The following is a 20,665-nucleotide window of genomic DNA, read 5'->3' on the forward strand; positions in this document are numbered from 1 at the left end:
TCCGCACGCAGCCGCGGCTGCACCCACCTTTTCTGCCTGGCTGGGCGCCCGCCCGCACCGGCACCCACCCGCATCGGCACCCACCCACCGTGTGTGTCCGGGCACCCACCCGCATGGGCACCCACCCACCGTGTGTGTCCGGGCACCCACCCGCATCTGCACCCACCCACCGTGTGTGTCTGGGCACCCACCCACGTCTGCACTCACCTACCGTGTGTGTCCAGACTCCCACCTGCATCTGCACCCACCCACCATGTGTGTCTGGGCACCCACCTGCATCTGCACCCACCCACTGTGCATGTCCAGACTCCCACCCACATCTGCACCCACCTACTGTGTGTGTCCAGGCACCCACCCACATCTGCACCCACCTACTGTGTGTGTCCAGACTCCCACCCACACCTGCACCCACCCACTGTGTATGTCTGCATACACCCCCACACCTGCACCCACCTACCTTCACATCTGGACACCCACCCCCACATCTGCACCCCCCCCTCCACGCAGACCCAGCCCTGACTGCACCCATCTCCCACCCGTGGCCCAGCACCCACCTCCCCGCTCGCACCCCGACACCGACCTGCCTCCGCACCCACCCGCTAGCTCACCCCCCCGCCCCGAAGCCCACAGTCCCGCGCTGAACCCCAAATCTCCCATCAACAGGGAGAGGCCAGAGGCGTGGGGTGCCCTCCCCATCCCATCTCCTTCCCAAACCCACATCCCGTGGACGCAGAGATGGTTCAGCCGAGTCTCTGAGGCAGAGCGGTGGCTCGTTCGCTGTTATTTATGGAAGCCGGTCCCTAAAAAAGCCCCCCAAAAAACTTCCCGGGAGCCTGAAGGATGTTAAGTGGAAGCGGGCAGGGCCCTTCGGCGGCTTCGCCTCGAAAAAGCGTGGCACGAACAGGGCTTGTGTTTTAAAGATCTCCCTTCAAGCAAAACAAGCGCTGAGAGCCTTTAACTTGCAGGATCTGGCCCGGCTCCTCCAGCACCCCTGGATCCCTCGTGGCCACAGATCCCGTCCCCAGTGGCCGTGGGGGAGGATTCACGGGAGGGAGGAAAAGCCGCTCCAGCGCGTTCGAGGGAACTGAGCCGTCTCAAACCTGGTGTTGAGAGCACAAAGCGTTTTCCTCCAGCCAAATCCAGCACAGGAAGCACAGTCCCTGGGTTCTCATTAAGCAGCCGTTCTTATTAGGCAAGTCCTGATTAGCCGTGTTTACCCTCCGCAACCCCCCCTCCGTGTTATTGTTTAGCCTTAGAGCGATGGGCACGGAGATGCAGCCTGGGCCAAGGCATTTACAGGAATAGTAGAGACACCAAAAAGGGATTTGAGACAAATCAAAACTGTTTAATTACGGGGAAAAAAATGTCCAAATCTTCCGCTTGGAAAAAAACAAGCAAATAACAACCACCCCAGGGCAAATACTTATATTTTCTGTAATGTCCAAGTATTGCGTTTCAATATTTTTGGAAGCAAAAAGATGTTTTTCCAGATAAATCTTTCCGGGTTAGTTCAGGGGGGGTTACATCATCTCAGAGCCGGAGAGAATGTTTTTCACCGTGTGTCGAGCAAAACCGACCCTAAAACCTGGCACCTGCGGGCAGCGCTCAGAAATCGGGCTGCGGAGGGAAGCGGAAAACGGTGCTGCTGGAAGGCGAGATCCCAGCAGGGCTGGGGCAGGGCTGCTGCCAACCCTCGTGCCCTGCCGGTACCTTTCTAACCCACTTTATTTCATTTCACCTTGCCAGAAGGACGAGAGTGACCCATTAAAAACAAGCCAAGGGGACGGTGCCAGCGGGCTGGACAGCCACGTCCCCAAGCCCAGGCGCTCGCCCGGGTATTGTTTAATTTATTAGGGACACAGCCTCTGTTCTTGCCTGTTCGCTCCTTTTTCTAGATCGCCGGTGAGTGGCACAGCCTGTTATCCTCGGGACCCTGCGGGTCACCCCCTGCGTTGTCAAAATTCACCGTCAATTCCTGCTCTCTGCTCCCTCGCTGCCCTTTCGCAGCCGGCGAGAGCTCTTCTCCACGTCAGCCGCGCTGAGCTCTCCTGGGCTGGGGCACGAGCCTCCGCCTCTCTAAAGCGCTGGAGAGGGTTTCCCTAAAAAAACAAAATGAACAAAAATGTTCAGAGGAGGCAAATGAGCAGAAATCTTCCATTCCAGGGTAGGCGAGCGGGCAGGATGATCAGGCCAGGTGTGGTGGGATGGAGACATTCCCCACTCCAGACCTTCTGTGGGTGGCTGAAGCCCAAATGTTGGTGATGAGCATCCCCCAAGGCTGGGCAGATCCTGAGGTCTAGCTCAGGATAACATATCTCATCCAAAAAGAACTTGGTGGGAAATGCTGAAGAAGGAGCAGAGGGTCTGGCTGGGTTTCCTCAACCGTTTGGAACACTCAAAGGAAACATCAGCTGGTTCCCCCGAGCGGTTGGTTCGTCGCCCCTCTGCCGCGCTCTTCCTCAGCTGCAGCTTCTCGTGCAGCTTCACGCCCTGAGTCGGGACCTGCCCAGGACCATGTTGCTCCGTGGAGAGCAAGGACCTGGGCTTCGTGGGACCTCTGCACTCCGTGGGTTGATAAGAAGACAAACCAGAGCGGGGAGTAACCCCGTCACCTGCCCAGGCGCCCGTGGTACGCTGCCGAATATCGGGACTCAGCACCGTGGTGGTGATGGCTGGAGCCAGTTCTACCAAACCGGCAGGTTCCCAAACCGCATCCAGCGCAGCCGGTGGCAGCTCCACTAGCACATGCGCCTTTGGACTTTAAGTCACCATGGGATATTTGCAGATGGATATCACCCTTCCCGGCCCTGAATGCTACCTTGGCGAGAACCTGGCAGGGCCTTCCAAACTTTCCTTGTGGCCAGGTGATGCCTGGCGAGGTGGAAGAAGCCTCCCGCAACCACGGTCACATTCCTCCAGGCACTTGCTGTGCACCTTATCGGCCACCTCCAGCACCCCAGAGCCCCCCCCATTTCGCTCCCAGTGGCTCCCACCTTGCGATGCCACAGCAGCATCAATCCTGCACATCCCTCTTCTCCCATAACCCGGGCAGCGCCTGCAACAAGGCGTCCGCTTTTGTGGCCTTGAGCAGCATCTCCCTCTGGTGGCTGAGGAACAGGGAGCCATGGGAGAAACACCTCCCAGCACCACTTCTTCGGTCTGGTGGTGTTGGGGAAAAATCTGGATGTGCACCAGGTCATTGGGGCACCTTGAGTTCCCCTGCCCCGCAGAGATGGGAAGGGTAAGGAGGGGTATCTGGAGCTGTGATTTGCATTTGGACAGCTCTCCTCCTCCAAAGAGGGCTTTTAAGATTTAACTAAATGTAAATTATAGGTGGAGACCTTTGGTTCAGCACCGGGATTGTACCCAGCATGTGGGACTTGGACCCTGGGTGCAACAGGGCTCTCATGCAGGCTGGAAGTCTTTAAGGACAGATGATCCACATTATTTCACCTGATTTCACATTGCTCCCAAGGAGAAGGTGAGGGGGGGAACACGGTGGGATCTCACCAGTGACCATCTCCCATCATCAGGGAGCAAAGCCATGGGAACGCCACCCCCACACCTACACCCCCCATCCGTACCCCAGCCATCATGCCCCCTCCGGTGCTGTCCCCAGCGTCCCCCCACTCTTCATCACTCCTCGATCCATCTGGGATTTCCACAACCACCTCCTCTGGGGTCAGAGGTGTCAGCTCATGGTGCACCTCCAGGCCCTCTGTGCATCGTGGATGTGCTCTGAGAAATCAAAGTCCTGGGGTACGCCTGACTCCTGTGCCCAAAAGTATTCTCTGCTTTCTTAAAATCATCTGTTTGGCCATATTTTCTTTTCTGACTTGTCCATGGGATAGTTTCACGAGGGCTGCTCAGTGCTGCCAGAGCTTTACCGTCTACGGTTAGCCCACGCCACCACAGAGGTAGCATTAAGCTGTAGGATATAGCCCTCCCAACCATTTCATGATGCTCACCAATTTTTTCAGTTACAGCTAAACCAGACCCATGGCTGTTCAAGACAGTCCTTGGGAAGCCCAAGTGTAGTTAGCACAAAGCCTACAGTCTGCTGTTAACAGCAGCAATCCTGTATTTATTGGGTGAAAAACACTTAAGTCTCTCACAAGGTGTAAATCCTTCTGTGTCTCGAGGCCCTGGACCAGCACAGAACAGCAAATTCTCAATGCATTTGCTTTTCCTGCCCAAACTTGCCTTGTGATAATCAGCCCAGTTTTGAGGGCAGCCCATAATTTGCATAGCCATCACTTGACCTACGAAGCATTTGATTTTTGGAGTCAATGCAAATGATTATGGCACATTCTATCTGCATGCCACATCTGAGTGCCCACCCAGGTCCCCTTTTTCATTCTCCCACTGAAAATCCCTACAGGCAACTTGTCCTGGGGCTGCAGGAGCAAAGTGTGGGGAAGAGAGAAAGGAGGGGACGTGGAGTCCCGTGCCCATTCATATCTGTGTCCTTTCTTTGCACACCCTCAGCGGGAGAAAGGGAGAAACCCTGCTCAATTAAACAAACAGCTTGATTGGGGGCGGGTAGAACCGGAATGGGTAAAAAAATCTAAGAAAACAGGAAAATGGAGTTGCAAAGGAGAGGGGATGTCACATCCAGCCAGGGAGCTGTGCAGCAGATCGCTTGCAAAGCAGCAGGAGAGCGAGGTCCAACATCCCCTACAGCAAGGTCCAGAGGACCTCTCCACGCTTACGTGTGCCCCGAACATGAGACGCAGACACAGCAAAGGCTGGTTTGTTTTTTATAAGCGTCATTATATATTATCAAAGGTAGCAAACCCAACTAGATAAAAATTTCCATAATGCCACAACAGCTCTGCTGCCTTCTGCGTGGTGCACGTAGTGAGGAGGACTCTGCAAAAGCTTCTGCGTCTGCTTCCTCGCTGCAGAGCGCAGCCACAGCACGGCGGTGCTGGCCCCGAACGGAGACACGGAGCTTTCGCCACGTTGGAAAAGCGGCTTCACTCCGAAACCAGCACCGATTGGGTTTTCACTGCCCAGATCAGCTTGAAGAATCATCTGGCTGGGTCAATCCTGAGCAGCCAATGCTACAGGGAAGCTTTTTTTAATAATTCATCGCATGCCTGTCCTTCCTGCTGCCTTTCTTGCCCCATGGCAACACCAGAGTCCTGCCTGCAGCAGGACAACAGCTGGAGGACACGGCCAGATGTGCACCAGCTGGCACCCACGAGTTCACTGGTGAAGGCAGCTGACCAGACCTCAATCAACACGTCAAGCCACGTCCTGGGCACAAACCCATGTCGGCTGGAAGCATTAGCTATTTCTGAGGCCACTGTATCGAAGCTTTTAGTTCCCGATATAAATAAATCCTGCCTGCAGTGGGGATTTTATGGTGGCGGGAGTATGCAGATCTGGTTTGAGATTTGGCTTGAGGCTTAATTTAGGAGGGAGCATCCAGCCAGATCTGGATAATCTGCAGCTGGGTGGAAGGGGGCAAGGAAGAGGCTGGGCAGAAAAGGCCACCTGAGGAAGCGGGATGGTGGGCAAGCAAGCAGGACATCATGGCTTTTGTCTACAATTCAGGGTCCTGAGGTTGTGATCTGCAGCATGAAGAGGGTCTGGGCTCCTATGTGGCCCCAGCAAATGGAGTTGGTAAAGCTCTCAAGATGAACCTGGTGGGGGAAAAATAAATGAAGCACTGCTGAGCCTTACTTTAGGGTTTATTCTGCCCAGAAGGAAGGGCATCTGAGAGTAAAACTCATTATTTTTCTGGTTGACGCACTTATTTGTCCTGAGAAGGCTCCTGCTTTGGCCAGCCCCTGGAGACAGCAGCCAGATCTCCACGCTGGGACAGGCCAGCAGCTTGTATAGGCACTTGTTAGAGGACACGCTACAAGACATTGTCACAAATATATCAAAGGCAGTACGCTCCAGATGCCTAGCAGGACTGTTACATAAATAAGTTTAAATACCTAAACCTGGACTTTTAAGGGTTTTTAAGACCTTTGAAGCTCTCCGAAACTGCAAGTAGAAGATGCAGCGGGAGGGATGGTGATGTCCTAGCGATGGAGGACCACATCTGCCTGGAGGCAGGGGCACCATGGGGACAGTCTTCACGGCCAGCATTAACATCCCACCACCTCCTGCCATACCCTATCAATGAGACAGTCACCCCAGTGCTGACCTGAGGTGACAGTGCAGCAATTTACAGGGTCACTCCAGCAACCCAGACAGGTCTGTCCCCTCTCCCAGCTCCCCCGGTCCTTGCTGTGGGCACCTAGGGTCAGCCTTGGGTGTGGAGGTGAAGCACGGTGGCCTCAGCTTGCTCCTCACGACAGTCCCCTGTGTGCCACAAGGGTGGGTGTCCCAAAGGCGATGCCACCCCATGAAGCCACCTTCTTGTCCCAGGGGCTCCAGGCCCTTTGTGGGGGGACCTGCCACCCTGCAGCCGCTCACGCTGCTGAGGGAAGAGCTGCTTTGCAGATGCTTGTGGGCACAAGTGCCCAGGATTGGGCTGATGCTCGCCGTCTCAAGGGATAAATCCCCTCCTCCTCCTCCTCCCTGGCAGCCTGGGGAAGGCTGGGCTTCGCCATCCCTTTGCACCAGGGCCATGCACGTAGAGGTGGCGGTTCCCACGCCGGGAGAGGTGATTCCTCCAGTGCTCATGCTGAAATACACAGAGGAGCCCTCGGCCGGATCCTGGGAGAAGCTGCTGGGAAAGGATACGGCTGGGCAAAAACCAGGCTCCTGCCCTGCTCCGTCCTCCCGTGCCATTCCCACAGCGCCGGTGCTGGGTTTGCTGTCTCCTCCGTTCCCCACTGCCTGCAATTTCTCATCAGTCAGACCAGATTCAACACCCAGAGGATCGATTTCCCTTGCGGGGAGGGAAAGATTTGCCCCAGGCTCAACGCTGGCAGGTTTTCCCATCACCGATCCTCCGGGGTAAACCTCTCCCACGCCACCATCTCCAAAAGCCGCATTGATCTTGGACATATCTCCTGTCTTCAAGGCCAGCTTTACCAGCAGCCAGTGGTGATGGTTTGTCCAGCTGTCCTCCAAACACCCTCTGAATTGCAAGAGCGATGAGCTGTTCTCATTTTTGGGATCTGCCGTGGTCCCTTCCCCTGCCGAGCACTCTCCGTCTCCCAAAATTCCCAAACTCTGCCCTGCTTGGGAGCTGTCTCCAGCAACCTCGTCATCACCGGCAGCCGCAGCACTGCAGGTTGTCTCCACGAAGCCCTGCCAGATCTCTGCGGACTTGGGATGGAGCAGGCTGTAATAAACCACCAGAGCTGCGGCACCTGAAAAGAGCAGAAAGGTGTCAAGGGACGAGGTCCAGCAGCACTTTTGTGAGGTCTGGAGCAGAGACCAGACCTCGCCGCCACCTCCAGATCAACAGACCCTTTGCAGAGATGCTGCTGGGCATCACGTGTCGAAGCAACCGGTCCTTCAAGCATTTTTAGGGATGCAAGAATCCCACTCAAGCAGCTTTTGGGAAAGGGAGTGCTGAGCACACTTTCAAGATTGAATTTAATCTGGATTGATTTGCAGGCTGATAGGTGCACAGGGCAGGGAGGAGGTGTGTGATGCAGGAATCCTTCCCATCTCTCAGCATCCCTGTCCTCTAACCTTCCTACTTCTATCCTAAACTTGTTCAAGGCCAGCAAAATTGCTGCTTTTCCAGGCCAAACGTGTCCTTTCTCGAACACGGTTGATCTGCGTGCAGCCGTTCGCACACAGCCCAGCATGCCGGTGGTACAGCTTCCCTCTGCCCCCATCCCACCAGGAAAACCTGAGCCTGGTGGGGACCTCACCCAGCAAACAGCAACTCCCATCCTTGCCCAGATCTTACCTATTACAGACCCTGACATGATGGCCACGGTCATGCACAGGCTGTTCCTCAGCTCTGCCTGCAGGAACCGGGTGGCCAGCAGCAGCAGGAGGGTGTTTTCCATCAGCATTATCTGCAGAGCAGAAGGAAAAGAGTTGTCACTTTTATCCTTCTGATGGCTTTAGACGCGCTTCCGGTGACAGAAAATACCCGTTTTCTAGATTTTGGTGATTTATTTTGCACCTAACTCATCACTTAAAACATAAGCGTTGCTGAACAGGACTTACTGCAAGGTCTCGACCTTTTTTTACCATGAAAAATAACTCTGGCAGAGCAGCACAGCTGCTCTGGTGTTATTGAGACATTGTATGGCTGCTGCTGAGAAACCAAAGCCAGCGCAGAAGCTGCATCCACCTTGGTGATCACATCACTTTGTCAGGACATGGGAAATGCTGAATTTTTATCAAGTGGTGATATGAGAGATGAGAAAGGAGAGTCTGAAGCTATTGCTTCTCCCCAGCAGCTGCACCCATGTGGAATACCGAATATCCTGGGTACTTACGGCATAAAACGTGGCCATCCTGTGCTTGGAGGGACCGGGCCGGACATTAATGTAGCAGAAGATGTACACGGCTCCCACCAGGCAATTGAACAGCCTCCAGCGGCAGGGCTGGGCCACGATATCCGTCTGCTGGGCCACCAGCCAGAAGGCCATGAGCAACCAGTGGATACCTGCAAGGGGAAGGGACTGAAAGGGCAAAGCCGTTCCTGGGGGAGGCTGCAAAGACGCTCCAGTACCAGGAGCATCCCCGTGACTGACAGCGGGACGGAACATGGGGAAGATGATCACAAGGTCTTACCTGCCACAGCAAAAACCCAGAAGGAATACAGCCTGGCGAAGAGCACCAGGGCCAAGACCCTGGTCCCCAGCATCCCCGTCCTCCAGAGCAGCAGGCAGAGGATGGCCGCGGCCGGTGGGAAGAGGTGACCAGGTTTCATCAGGCAGGAGAAGCAGCTGTAGGAAACCAAAGCCCAGGCAAAGGAGAGCAGGGACAGCCCCGCGCTGACACCTGCACAGGGCCAGGGCCAGTCAGGCACTCTGAAGGATGCCCAACGGCATCGTAGGACCGTATCTCAACGTTAAGGAGCTGTTGGCAGCACGGCACCCCGATACAAGCACGGCACCCCGTTACAAGCCAGACAACCCGCTGTCCTGCCGATTGGAGTATTTCAACCAATTCCTGCTGAATCTGGTCTCCTTTGCACGCTCGGCATTTCCCTGCTGAACTCCTCTGACCGCTCTCTCCCACGGGCAGAGCTCTGCAGCGGCAGGGCAGGTCCATCTCTGGTCGCTGCGATCGGACCAGACACTGACTCTGACTTGAGCGAGACCTTGAGCACGCTATGTCTCCGCACCCCAACTTCTCCCTTCGCGCGCCTGGAAGTTCACCTTTTCTACAAAGCAGCCCCCAAACCCTAAATGCTCAGCACTGCGCTGTGATTAGGGCTGGACCACCCCTAGGAAGACGTGTTGGGTTCAAACCCAACCAAGGCACTGTCTTGGCCGTGGACGTCTCCTATATGCTGCAGGGAATGACCGTACCGGCCAGGAAAAGCTGTGGATAGCTCAGAGACTCCTCCGTGTTCGACCGCAGCAGATCTGCAAGCCCCATTTCTCCCTCCTGCTTTGCACTGGGGCTTTCCAGCCCCTTTGCAGCGCCTTCCTCCATCCAGAGCCTGCCCTGCACCCCCCCAGGTGGGCACACGCGTCCCCCACCCGAAAGCATCACCCTTCTGCAACTCGCAGCATCTTCCCGGGAACTCCACGCTCACCGGGGACGAAGCCCGCTGGGTCGACGGCCACGACGACGTAGGCCTGCAGCAGGAGGTGAGGCAGGGTCTGCAGCAGGGCTTCCAGAAGCCGCAGCACACACACGTCCCCGTGCTGGGTCAGCACCTCCCCGGCACGGGCACCGGCTCCCTTCTCTGCCGCCGTCCGCGAAACATCCCAGTACCTGCAAAAGTCACCGCGACGGGATGTCCAACTTGGTTTTGGCAGGTTTGGGTTGGGGAGGGGGGGCTGGATGGATGGTGGGGAGCATCTCTTACCGCTTCCAGAGGCCCAGCTGCAGGAGGTGGAGTGCCAGGAGCCAGCGGTCGGGCGGCCGGCCGTCCGCCCTGAACCAGAGGATGCTGAGGAGCTGAGCCGCGTAGCCGGGCACCACGCAGGCGACGGTCAGCCCGAACCAGCCCAGCTGCCCGCGGACGAGGTAGTGGGTGATGGTGCAGAGCCCTGGGGAACGGCAGAGAAGCGGTGCTGAGGGATGCCACGGCCGCGCACCCAGCAACTGAAAGGGGTTACCCACAACCCGCCCCAAATTCAAGTCCCAGGCGCCGAGGGGGTTGGCAGCCCTTGTCCCCGTCTTATCTCCAGTTTGCCGGCTTTCGGTGGCTTGTCAGCTGTGGCACAGCCATCGCCACCGAGGGGCCCGGCCCAAGGAAGGGCTCTGATAAAAAGCGCTCGGACAAGGGCTCATGCTCCCAGTAAATTGAAAAAAAAAAAAAATTGAAAAAAATTCAATTTTTCAACTTCAAAAAAAGAAAATGGATGGGGTTTGCACCGGGGTGGCTGCAGAATGGGTTGGGGGGGGTAGGCTGCTCCCCCTCCGCGTGTGCGCAGCCCCGCAGTGTGCCCCCCCCTCCCCGCGCATCCTGCGCGCTCACTTACGCGCTCCGCGCTCCGCCGCCAGCAGCGCCAAGCAGAGCCCGGGGAAAGCCCCGCGCATCCTGCGCGCCCCTTCCGCGGCGGGGGCGGAGGAGGAGGAGGAGGAGGAAGAAGAGGAGGAGGGGAGGAGGAGGAGAAAGGGAAGAAGAAGAAGAAGGAGAAGAAGAAGAAGAAAGAAGAAGGAGGAGGAGGAGGACGGGAGGGGAGGAGGAGAAAGGGAGGGGAGGAGGAGGAGGAAGAGGAGGAGGGGAGGAGGAGGAGAAGGGGAAGAAGGAGGAGAAGGGGAAGAAGAAGGAGAAGGAGAAGAAGAAGAAGAAGAAGAAGGAGGAGGAGGAGGAGGGGGAGGAGGAGGAACCGGGGCCGGTCCCTCCCCGCCCGCCCCGGCTCAGCCTCTTTTCTCTTCCCGCCAGGCAGTGTTACGTCACGTTGCTTGCGTCACGCCGGCTCCTCGCGGGTCTTGCGGCCCCCCGGAGCGGCGGCGGCTGCAGCAGCCCGAGCGCCCTGGGGTTGCGGTGCGTTGCCACAAGCCCGGCCCAACGTCCCCCACGCCGACGTCTCCTTGCACAAGTGCGTCCCGGGGGGGTCCCCGGGTACTTGTGCATTTGCACAAGGGGTGTGCGTCTGCCGCGGGGGTGAGCACTAGGTGGCAGCCGGGACCTGAGATGCACAGAGCCAGAAATTAATTCAGGTTTTCTTTTTCCACTCCCACCCAAGAGATAAAACCTTTGCGAAATGTGATCCCGACCGTTGGTGGCTGCAGGTGGCCGTGTGTGTGCGGAGATGTGACCTACCTGCTTTCCCCCCCCCCCAACCTCCAGCCCTGCAGACTCCATCCCCTGGGAAGCACACGCTTTTTAGAAATTAAATCCTCAGCAAGTCGCTACAGGAAAGGCCACTGAAGGGGTTTTTAATTAGGTCCAAATATCATCTAAAGTTTCGTCATTGCTTTTGCAAAATCGTGCAGGAAGCTCCCAAAGCTTTGCACGTCAGCCGGGCTGTCTAGTTGTCCATGTGTTTGGGGGCTTTCATGCATTTGCTGTTTGTTGAAATTTTAGCGAGTTTCTTTGCAACCCTGAGAACAAAGCCTGGATTCTGCTGCTTAACAGAAGCAACATTTCTCACCCATTCAGCTGAGTCCCGGAGCATGGACTTTTTGAAATATGAAAGCTCAGTTTCCAGGGTTCTCTATAGGTGCCCAGTACATTATGCCTGTCCCTGCCATGCTCTATAACGCCCCTCTTCGATATTTGCATGTGAGCGATGAACTCAATCTCCCGTATGTGCTTAGGGCCGTGGATGTGCTGCCGGCCGGGAAGCCAAACTGCTCAGAGATGTCATTGCCTGATTGTCCCTCCTCGAGGGAGCATCACCAGGGGCTCGGCTCACTCTCCAGCACTGGCTTTTACCAAGCACGTAAGATCTTTGCAACCTCAACTCCAGTGTTTGGATTTGGTGGATGGTGGGTTAAAAAAGTCACGGGTGGAAGGGATAGCCTGCTTTGCCTCTTGTCCCGCTGCCATGTCCGTATTCAGCAAAGTGTTTCATTACCTAACAACGTTGAACTGTTGGGCCCAGCTCCAGCGAAGCATTTTAATAAAGTTAGGGATGTAAATAAAGCTCTGGACCCAAGTGAAGTTCAGTCTTGATTGTCTCTGAGCCTTCTCCTCCACAGCTTATAGCGTACCAAATACCAAACGGCTCATTCCTAGAAAACCTAACTTTTTGCATGCAAAGCACAATGAAGGCTCTAACGGGCACCAAAGCCTCTCTCAAAGCTGAGGGCAGGCTGTTGAAGAACCATCTTTGCTTGCAAATCCAGCAGTGAGGAAGTCGCAAGGGTTCATGCAGATGCAATGCGGTGTCACCCTTCGTGTCACCCACAGAAGACGTGGGAACCTCATCATCTCATCCCCCCTTGCCCTCCGTCGGCATCATTCCCAGGAAGGAGCCACCCCGAGGTGCCTCAACTGTCTTTTCTCAGTCTCAAAGTGACTGATGATAAAATCGCCTCCTCCTCCTGCCCCAAGGCTTTGTTCCAAGCCAGGAATAAATTCCCATGCCAAGCGAGACGTGCCATTACCACCCCAAAACAATGCCAGGCAGAGAAGGAGAAAGCCAGAAAGCCTTCCAGAAGATATTCCCAGAACTAGCCACCCTCCCCAGTTTCACTGCCAACTCCCAGTTGCTCTGACTGCCATCCAGCCACTGGTTTGGCTGCACTTTTCTCTGCTGGATTTCAGCGCTTAGGAGCCTCTCTTGCTAAAAAACCCCTCAAGTCTCCAACGAAGCTACATCCAGAGGATGATGAAGTCACCTTTCCACGTTTGATTTAGCAAATTTAGCAAATGAAGGTCCTCCAGCTCCTCCATGCAAAGCTGTTTCTCCAACCTTCAGGTGATTTTTTTGGAGCCTCTGCTGCACCTTCTCATATTTTAACCCCCTCTTGAGGTGGGAGCACGAGTAGTTGCAGAGACCTGTTAGCCGTGCTGCTGGAGCTGCACACAGAGAGGTATAACTTCATGGTGGGGCTGATTCTGGATTCAGTCTCTATGTGGCTTTGGGCAATCTTTTTGTGGGTCTAAAATGGGAACAAATACTCCTTTCTCTGCATACTCTGGATTTTTGGAGGCAAAGATGCATCTTTCTGAGATCTGAGTGTGCAAATACCTTGAAGTGACTGGGTCTTGTGTGTGTGGTCATTGCTCTGGCTAAATGGTTGCCAAAATATCTGCCTGCCTGTGCTATTTGTGGAGGAGATGGTGCTTTGGATCAGGACATGGAACAAGCAGGTGTCGGTGTTAAGAGGATAATTCCTTTCGGGGTGGAGACATTGTAATTAGAGGTTACAGTCTCCTTTAAATATATTATTTGGATCCAAATACGATTGCTAAATCCCTGCAGGTCTCATTCATCAAAGCCTTATAAGTACAGGTTAATTCCTTCCTCCTGCAGTGTCTCTTGGTGCCAGCAGCTTTGTGGTGGAGCTCCACAATGCCAACCGAAGCCATGAAGATACTCTTCCTGCTGCTGCTCCTTCTCCCCACGGTGTCCCAGGCTGCTGCAGGTAAGTGTAAATACAACCAATGGGCATTTCTGTGTTTGGGAAACAGGGAGAGATTCTGTAAATGGGGAATGAACTCGTGATACGTGCACAGCGGGTGTGATAATTGACATCGAACCTGCCTGCCTAGCACTGAATAGTCCAACTCCAGTTAGCCATTTCAGTGCGAAGGGGAGAGAGCATCACAGTTTGCAGAACTCGCGAATGCTTTCAGACGTGGCAGCGAAACTCAACGGCAGGTTGACGACCTCCCTGAGATGCCGCTTGTGCTATCTGCAGATAGAGCTGTTGCAAACAGGGGGACAGGCTTTCTTCACGCTTGCAAATCCAAGGAAAGATGCTTACCAGCTCTTTTTCTCAGTTACAGTGTCAGACACTGTGACGTGTCGGAAGATCAAGGGCGAGTGTGCGTTCCTGCTGTGTCCCTTGTTTAAGAGAGCCACCGGTACCTGCTACAATGGACTGGCAAAGTGCTGCAGGCCCTTATGGTAGCGGTAGGGTAGTTTTGTCCTTCTTTACATGGGTATGTGTTGGGTTTGGTGCTGTCTTTCCTCAGAGCTGGTGGAAGTTACTTTTGCATGTGGCCACGTGCCTGCTCTTCACTCGCGTATCCACACCTGAGAAATCACTGCGTGGCACATCCTCATCCTCCGGACCCTGTCCCTCCAGTGTCACCAAGGCAGGGTTGAAGTGGTAGCCTGAAACTGGGCAGCTCCTCTGCTCTCCCTGCCAAGGGTGGTTCGCGGTGGGAATCAGGAAGATTTCCTCCTCGCGTTGGGATGTGTCCCGTGTGGTGCTGAGGTACCACAGCGAGCCTCATCCATCCCCTATGCTCTCCTGAGGTAGAGCACCTATGGAGCCCTGATGGCCTCGGTTCCCACCCTGGTGTCCCAGGGGAAGAGCACAACACATTTTCCCATCTTCCCTGTAGGACTGCTTTTCTCTTCCGTAAGACTATTTATTTCCCATATCCCCTTATAATTATCTCCAGAGAAGGTCTTTTACCTTCTGCCTTTCCCATCCTGTATCCTCAGAAGATGTTGTCCTGGCTCGGTCATCCGTCCAGCTTCTCAGAGGACACCTGGCTGGTTCAGACCCTGTTCTGGAGGGGAGGTCTGGTCAACTCTCATTTGATTCATTTGACATCATCTATCGTGATACAGCAAGGGCTGGAGCCTGAAGTCTTCAGGGATGCTCTCTTGCAGGCTCCGCAAAATATCTCAGCCTTCCAGTATTGAAGTGATCTGTGCTCTTTTTCTCTCCTCTAACACGTATTTGCTGTGTCCAAAGAGACTGTGGTTCGCAAACTATTTGAGTTTTGTAAAGACCTAATAAAGCATGAGTAATAACACCAAGCGCTTTAAGCAATTAATTGGTGAGGAGTGTTTTAATCCCTCCGGTTTCTGAGGTCTAGGGCCAAGGTCCTGCGGATCTTATATCCAGCCACATCTCATCGGCAGGCGTCTCCAAAACCTGGGAAAGGTTTTCTAGGTCATCTCCTACCTGAGCCCAAGTCAAGAGGAGGTTTGATTAACTCCACAGTCAGGAAGCTCAGATTTGTTCAGCCTGGGGAAGATGGCTTAAAAAAATCTCATCAGACATCTGTGCTGCTTCTGGTGTAGCAGGTTCTCTAGTCCTGCATGTGCATGGCAGCTGACATAATTGCATAGCACGTTGCTACTGCCAGAGAAAAAAATCATTAATAATAGTAATCAAGCTCTCCAAGCCCAAAGGTGCTATTCAAACCTTAATCACTCCTTCCATCTAGGGATTTGAAGGTCCTTTGTACTCGTGAACTGAGGCTTGCACCACCCGTAGGAGGTGGCCGAGCAAACAGAAAGTACCTGCTGTTGTGATTAAGCCATGCTCTTCCACCAGGGATTAATTTTAACCCTTGAAGTTCAGGAATACGGAATAATAATAGCAGAAAGCAGGTGTTTGGTGGTATGCCAAAAAGTTGCAGTGACTCTCACGGGGCTGGCTTTCAGGAATAATAAGTGAGACTCCTCAGTGGTTGTATAATCATTGCAATTAGGAAATCGAGTGCTTTACAGTCTATGCAAGAGTTGCTACTCACGTTGCACTGATGAAGAAACTGGGGCGCAGAATGGGGAAGCGCCAGCAAGGTCGTTGCCTCCTGGTCACCCACGGCCAGGAGGAGGAGAAAGATCTTGGGACTTGTGCTTTGGCATCCTAAATGGTTTATCCCCTTTGAAAAGAAATGCAGGCATCATTAACAAAATAGCATGCAAAATCATTCTTAATTGACAATTGATCCTTTGGTGTAGAGCATGACTGCTGGCCACCACGTCCTGGAAATCTGAATAGCCATGTCATGGCTATCATGTGGCAGGCACAGAAAAAATCTCTTCTTCACAGAATTCAGGAAGATTCACTCCATGGGAAAGATGGACAATGTAAGAGTCAGGTCTATACAGAGCTGGAAATTCCTTCATCGTTTGAAGGAGGTTCACAGCCTGAGGCTCAGTGAAACCCAGCGAGAGTGGGGATTTGGACAGCCCATGCTTTACTCATCCAGTGGACAGGAAAAATGAGGATCATCAAAACCACCTGCACAGCTACATGCCCCGATAGCACTGCCCCTGTGGAGAGGAGAGGAGATAGTAAAGGCAAAGGGAGTCTTGGTTTGCCTACAGATCATTTCACGTGGACCCAGCTGGCCCTCACGTGTTGAACCACCTGTGTGCTCTTGTTTTAACCAGTGTTTTGCTACACACCCTAGCTGCAAATATTTCGCAACACCTTAGAGAAGGGTTTAAGCAATAGTCCCTCCCTGATGGACCCAGATAGCGGGTCACATCTTTTGCAGATCATTCCCCTGCTCAAGGGGATGCAGCAGAGCAGTTGTGAGGGGTGATTGTGGATGATGTTAGGAGATGCAGAGATCAAATTTTTGTTGCAGTAAAAGGGTAATTCTTAGAACAACTAGTCCTCGCACGCACAAGAAGAGTTGCCTTCCTGGATTTGGTCATGAGTGGTGCGAAGGACCTAGTTCAAAAGTTGTTTGTGAGAGCTGGTCTGTAAAAGTGACCACAGTACGATTAGGCTTAACCGTGTCACAGGACCAAATACATTCAATAGGTGAATATTTAATCTCAAAAAAGTAAAAATGAGGAAAGAGGAGTACCAAAAGGAGCAGTCCAGAGGAGCAAGAAGCCTGCGGGTGGCCTGAAAGCTGTTAAAATGGCTGTGCTAGAAACCTCAGTAAAATATTTGCTTTGACTGGGAAAGAAAACAGAGAGATCTAAGAAAAATCCCTGTAGGGCATGAAGGGCAAGTCAAGGTAGGCTCTCGCAGGGAAGAGCTCAGTGGTGAACAAGCACCTGACAGAGGAGAACAGCAACTCCCATAAAACATGGCAGGTCAGATTCAAGTAAGAAAGAAGGCTAAAAAGGAAAGTGAAGATCCCTTTGCAACAGACGCCCGAACTGATAGCAGAAATGTCTGTAAATGCATGGAAAGCAGGAAGCCATTGGGGGAGTTCTTGATGAGAAAGGAGTAGGAGGAGTCTTAGGGGTGGTATGCTGTAGCTCAATATACTCTTCTGTCCATGGCAAGATAGTAAAGGCTATAATAAAAATAAAATTGCTGAGCACGGCCTGTGAATTTCTGGACGTTGCTGGCACAGGAGGCTCTGCAGGTAGGCAACACCAGCAAGCCCAAAAAGGGTTAGACAAATTCATGGACAGCAGGTCCTTAAACGGGTAGTGAAAGGATGGGCGAGGATGTCTCCTGCAACATCCCTAATTTTGCAATTATGGATGCTGGGGCAAAATGGGAGGACAGGCCCACAGATAGTGCCCAGGCTCACATGCTGTCCCTGAATAGCAGGGAAGACATGGAAAGAAAAGGCACAGAGAAGCAAAGAGAAGACAAGGAAAGGGGTTGCAAAGAAGAAGGAAAACCAGCATCCAGAGACAGGCAAGGGAGGGTACTCAGTGTCTGGAGCCAGGCCGGTGGCAATATGCTGCCAATTGCGGTGTTTAATTGCAAGCAATGAATCTGTAAACCATTTTTGTGCTCAGTTATGAACTGTGAATGAAAATGTGCAGCCCTTGGAAGAGCCTGTGCTCTGACCCGCTTGATGGCAATGCCCATGCAAAGGTCACAGTGGGGACTTCAGCTGCTGAGAGCTTCCTCATGGAGAAACCTCTGAGAAACACCCTGATGGGATTGCTCACACATCCCTCGGTTTTGAGTTGGGTGCCCATTGATGCGAGCCTCCACAGGATTTGGCTTTTGCGGGCAGGCTGAAATCCTTTCCACACTCAATTCATTAACTATTTAATTAATTCAGTTGCTCTCTGGATCATCTGTCATTGGATGGCTTTGCTTTGCAGAACTGTTGCCCCAGTAAGTCCCTGTTTTGCCAGCTGTGACACCTGAGTGTTGACAGACTCATCACTCACAAGACCTAAGCTACTGCTTCATGCTCTTGGACGTGCAGAAACTGCAGTGAGCCCAGGGCAGGCAGCGAAAAAAGCATTAACCATAAGTAGGTTAGCCTTGAGGTCTATAAAACCTTCCGCATTTGGAGAGAAACCAGGAGCAAATATATTCATGCTAAAATGGCAAAAGCAACCAGAGCAATGTCTTCTACAGTTTAAGACCGTATTCTGCTCCTCACTCTGCTGAGAGGCATAAATCAGAAGAAACTCTGCTGAAATCATTGCACCAACTTCTGACATCGTGAAGATCAGAATCCATCCATGGCTGGGCATGGAAAGACTCACCAAAAGGAAACGCTGCTGATCTTCTAGCCGCCGCCTTCTTGATAGCCCATTGCCAAAAGGTCCCAGGGTCTAATCCTGCTGGGCACCAGACACTTGAGGCAGAAGGAGGCTTTCCCCTCTTTTCTACGCAAGATGCACACTGGAAAATCTGCCACAGATTTGTTGAGGCAGAGATTACTTTCTCCTCCTCTCTGGCAATATCGCAGTGGTCCAGGAGGCTGTGCTGTAAGGCAGCAGGGCTGGACTTATCATCTCCTCTGACGAAGGAGCTGCACAACCTATATATCTGCTTCTGAACTGGTGGCCAAGATCTGCCTACGGGCATTGCAGAACACGGAAGGCACATTTGTACCACTATGTTACACACACACTTTGGGGTCCTATGAGGCACCTAAAAACTGCCTTTTCTATCTCTTGTCCCTCTGTGCCTCAGCCTGGTGACACCACGTTGCTCAAGTATAGATGATAAGCAGCATTGCCTGACCTTTTGAATTAAGTGAGGAAAGCTGGCATAGCCTTGCAGGTCCTTTCCAGGCATATAGTATTGGGAGCATCCAAACACATGGCAGTCCTTATGCCTAGTCCTTGAAATATAGAAGATGGCAACTCTTACTCCAGTATCTCCTTGAGAAGGTAGACCAACAGCAGCAGAAGCTACAGAAGAATAAATGCAAACTCCTGCCCATGTCTGACAACTTCACCCAGCATTTGTTTCTTGTTCAAACTGACCAGGGTTCATACCAAAAAGGAAGGTCCCTGGAAAACCAGCATGAGGGAAAATGAAAAGGAAGATTTAAGACATCACGTCAGAGGAGTGGTTTGAGTAATAATTTCCATAAACAGATGTGGCTTAAAATGTCCTACGTATGGTGGAGGTAATTAGTACTGAAAATGTGTTGGTGCAAAAGTTAAAAAATATTTTGAAATATATTGCAATATTTTGAAAGCGATACCTCGTTTCCTCATAGGAGGACGGTAACGGGGAGGATTCATTGGACCTCCCTGATGCTCCCCAAAACCGTGGGGATCGTCTGATTGGCCACCAGAAGGCTGTGAAGATCAAGCGTCCTTCATCACCCTCCAGAAACAGCATAAAGCCAAGCTCTGCTCCTTCATCTTAATGCATCTGGGTGGCTGACACTGATCCAAGGACTGTTCCAACCTAGAGCCTCCTCTTACCTGGTAACGACTGAAATCTTCTCATTATTCAGCCTCTCTTAAAGAGTTCTGTCCTTCTTAAATGCGCTGGAGACTTTATAACTTTCACATATAGCTGCATTTCACTGTTATAGCCTTAACCGTGCAGTGACTCCAGTCTATCAAGAGTCAGTTCTAGAGATTTCAAGTATCGATAAGGGAGAAGAGTTTTTGTTGGCTGCGGAAAGAGAGCTGAGAAGAAATGCAAACAGTCATGAATTTATCCTGGAAATCATGTAATTCTTGAGGTGAAGGAAAAGCAACAGCCTCTAAGCAAGAATAGGGAGAAGCTGCATTTTAACTTACTGTGAAGGAATTTTTTTCTGCTTTTTTTTATTAGAAAAGCTTGAGAACACACATTAGGTTGTTTTCTATAAATACAGTAAAAATTGTCTTCTTTTTCTTTCTGAATTAACAGCTTTAACTTCCACAAGGCAAACCAAATTTATTGCAATATATTGCAAAATATCAAGCAATCTAGGATAATTAATACATTATAAATAACCATACCTGGTTAATTAATACATTAATTAAAAGGGGCTTTAAAATTGTATTTTTCTGTGTGGAAGCTTCTTCCTGTGCCACGATCCTATGTATGCTCCAGGGAACCCTTAGGTCAATAGACATTACTATAAAGAAAATGTGCAATACCTCTTCTAGATAACACTTGATCTTGAAGAACATTTCTGTATGTCACTTCTCAGCCCACTATGATTGTGCAGGGACAACCCTCTTACTAATGTCTCGGTCTCCTCTCTCCATAGTGACGGGAGTTCCCAGTCCATCCTCTGCCATGAAAATCCTTTCCTTTCTCTTTGCTCTCCTCTTGGTGGTGTTTCACGGAGCTGCAGGTAAGGTGTAAATGAAGATGAGGGGCTATATAGAAGAAGATATTGGTGTCTTATAAAGGTTCCCTGTCCCCTTTGGGAAGTGGCCAAGCTGCCTCCTGCAAAGAATCTTCACACACATCATCAAAACCTGTTGGCAGATTATAGATGATATGTAAGATTAGCAGGCAAACACTCCAACCATCAGTTCAGTGCCTTTGCCACTCCTCTGAAAATCCAGTCTGAGTTGAAAACACTAGGGGCAACACCAAAATTACCATTCAGCGCCAG

At 52.2% G+C, this 20,665-nt stretch overlaps 1 protein-coding gene across 2 annotated transcripts; it reads right to left on the reverse strand.

The window, feature by feature from the left end:
- Window positions 1-4,972: 4,972 nt before the first annotated feature.
- XKR5 (XK, Kell blood group complex subunit-related family, member 5) lies at window positions 4,973-10,613 on the reverse strand. 2 transcript variants are annotated; one of them, XR_775360.1, is made up of 8 exons: window positions 10,539-10,613; window positions 9,920-10,103; window positions 9,644-9,825; window positions 8,671-8,880; window positions 8,373-8,542; window positions 7,832-7,943; window positions 5,952-7,280; window positions 4,973-5,651 (listed from the first exon to the last, which is right to left on the reverse strand). XR_775360.1 is itself a non-coding variant. In XM_010583119.1 (7 exons), exons 1-7 carry the CDS (start codon window positions 10,594-10,596, stop codon window positions 6,193-6,195), a joined length of 2,004 nt encoding a protein of 667 aa, XP_010581421.1. In that variant the 5' UTR covers window positions 10,597-10,613; the 3' UTR covers window positions 4,973-6,192. The 2 variants fall into 2 exon arrangements, 1 of the variants encoding a protein (XP_010581421.1); XM_010583119.1 differs by having other exon boundaries at window positions 4,973-7,280.
- Window positions 10,614-20,665: the final 10,052 nt, after the last annotated feature.

This window comes from Haliaeetus leucocephalus, unplaced genomic scaffold (assembly GCF_000737465.1).
Source record: "Haliaeetus leucocephalus isolate CR32 unplaced genomic scaffold, Haliaeetus_leucocephalus-4.0 Scaffold871, whole genome shotgun sequence".
Lineage (NCBI taxonomy): Eukaryota > Metazoa > Chordata > Aves > Accipitriformes > Accipitridae > Haliaeetus > Haliaeetus leucocephalus.

What these genes read in the sequence shown, in the direction of transcription:
- XKR5 (XM_010583119.1), bottom strand. Translation starts at nt 10,596, where the DNA reads ATGCGCGGGGCTTTCCCCGGGCTCTGCTTGGCGCTGCTGGCGGCGGAG. An exon ending in CAGCTGGGCCTCTGGAAGCG is followed by an intron (nt 9,826 to 9,919) that starts GTAAGAGATGCT and finishes TGACTTTTGCAG; the next exon opens with GTACTGGGATGTTTCGCGGA. An exon ending in GGATGGCCACGTTTTATGCC is followed by an intron (nt 7,944 to 8,372) that starts GTAAGTACCCAG and finishes TCTGCTCTGCAG; the next exon opens with ATAATGCTGATGGAAAACAC.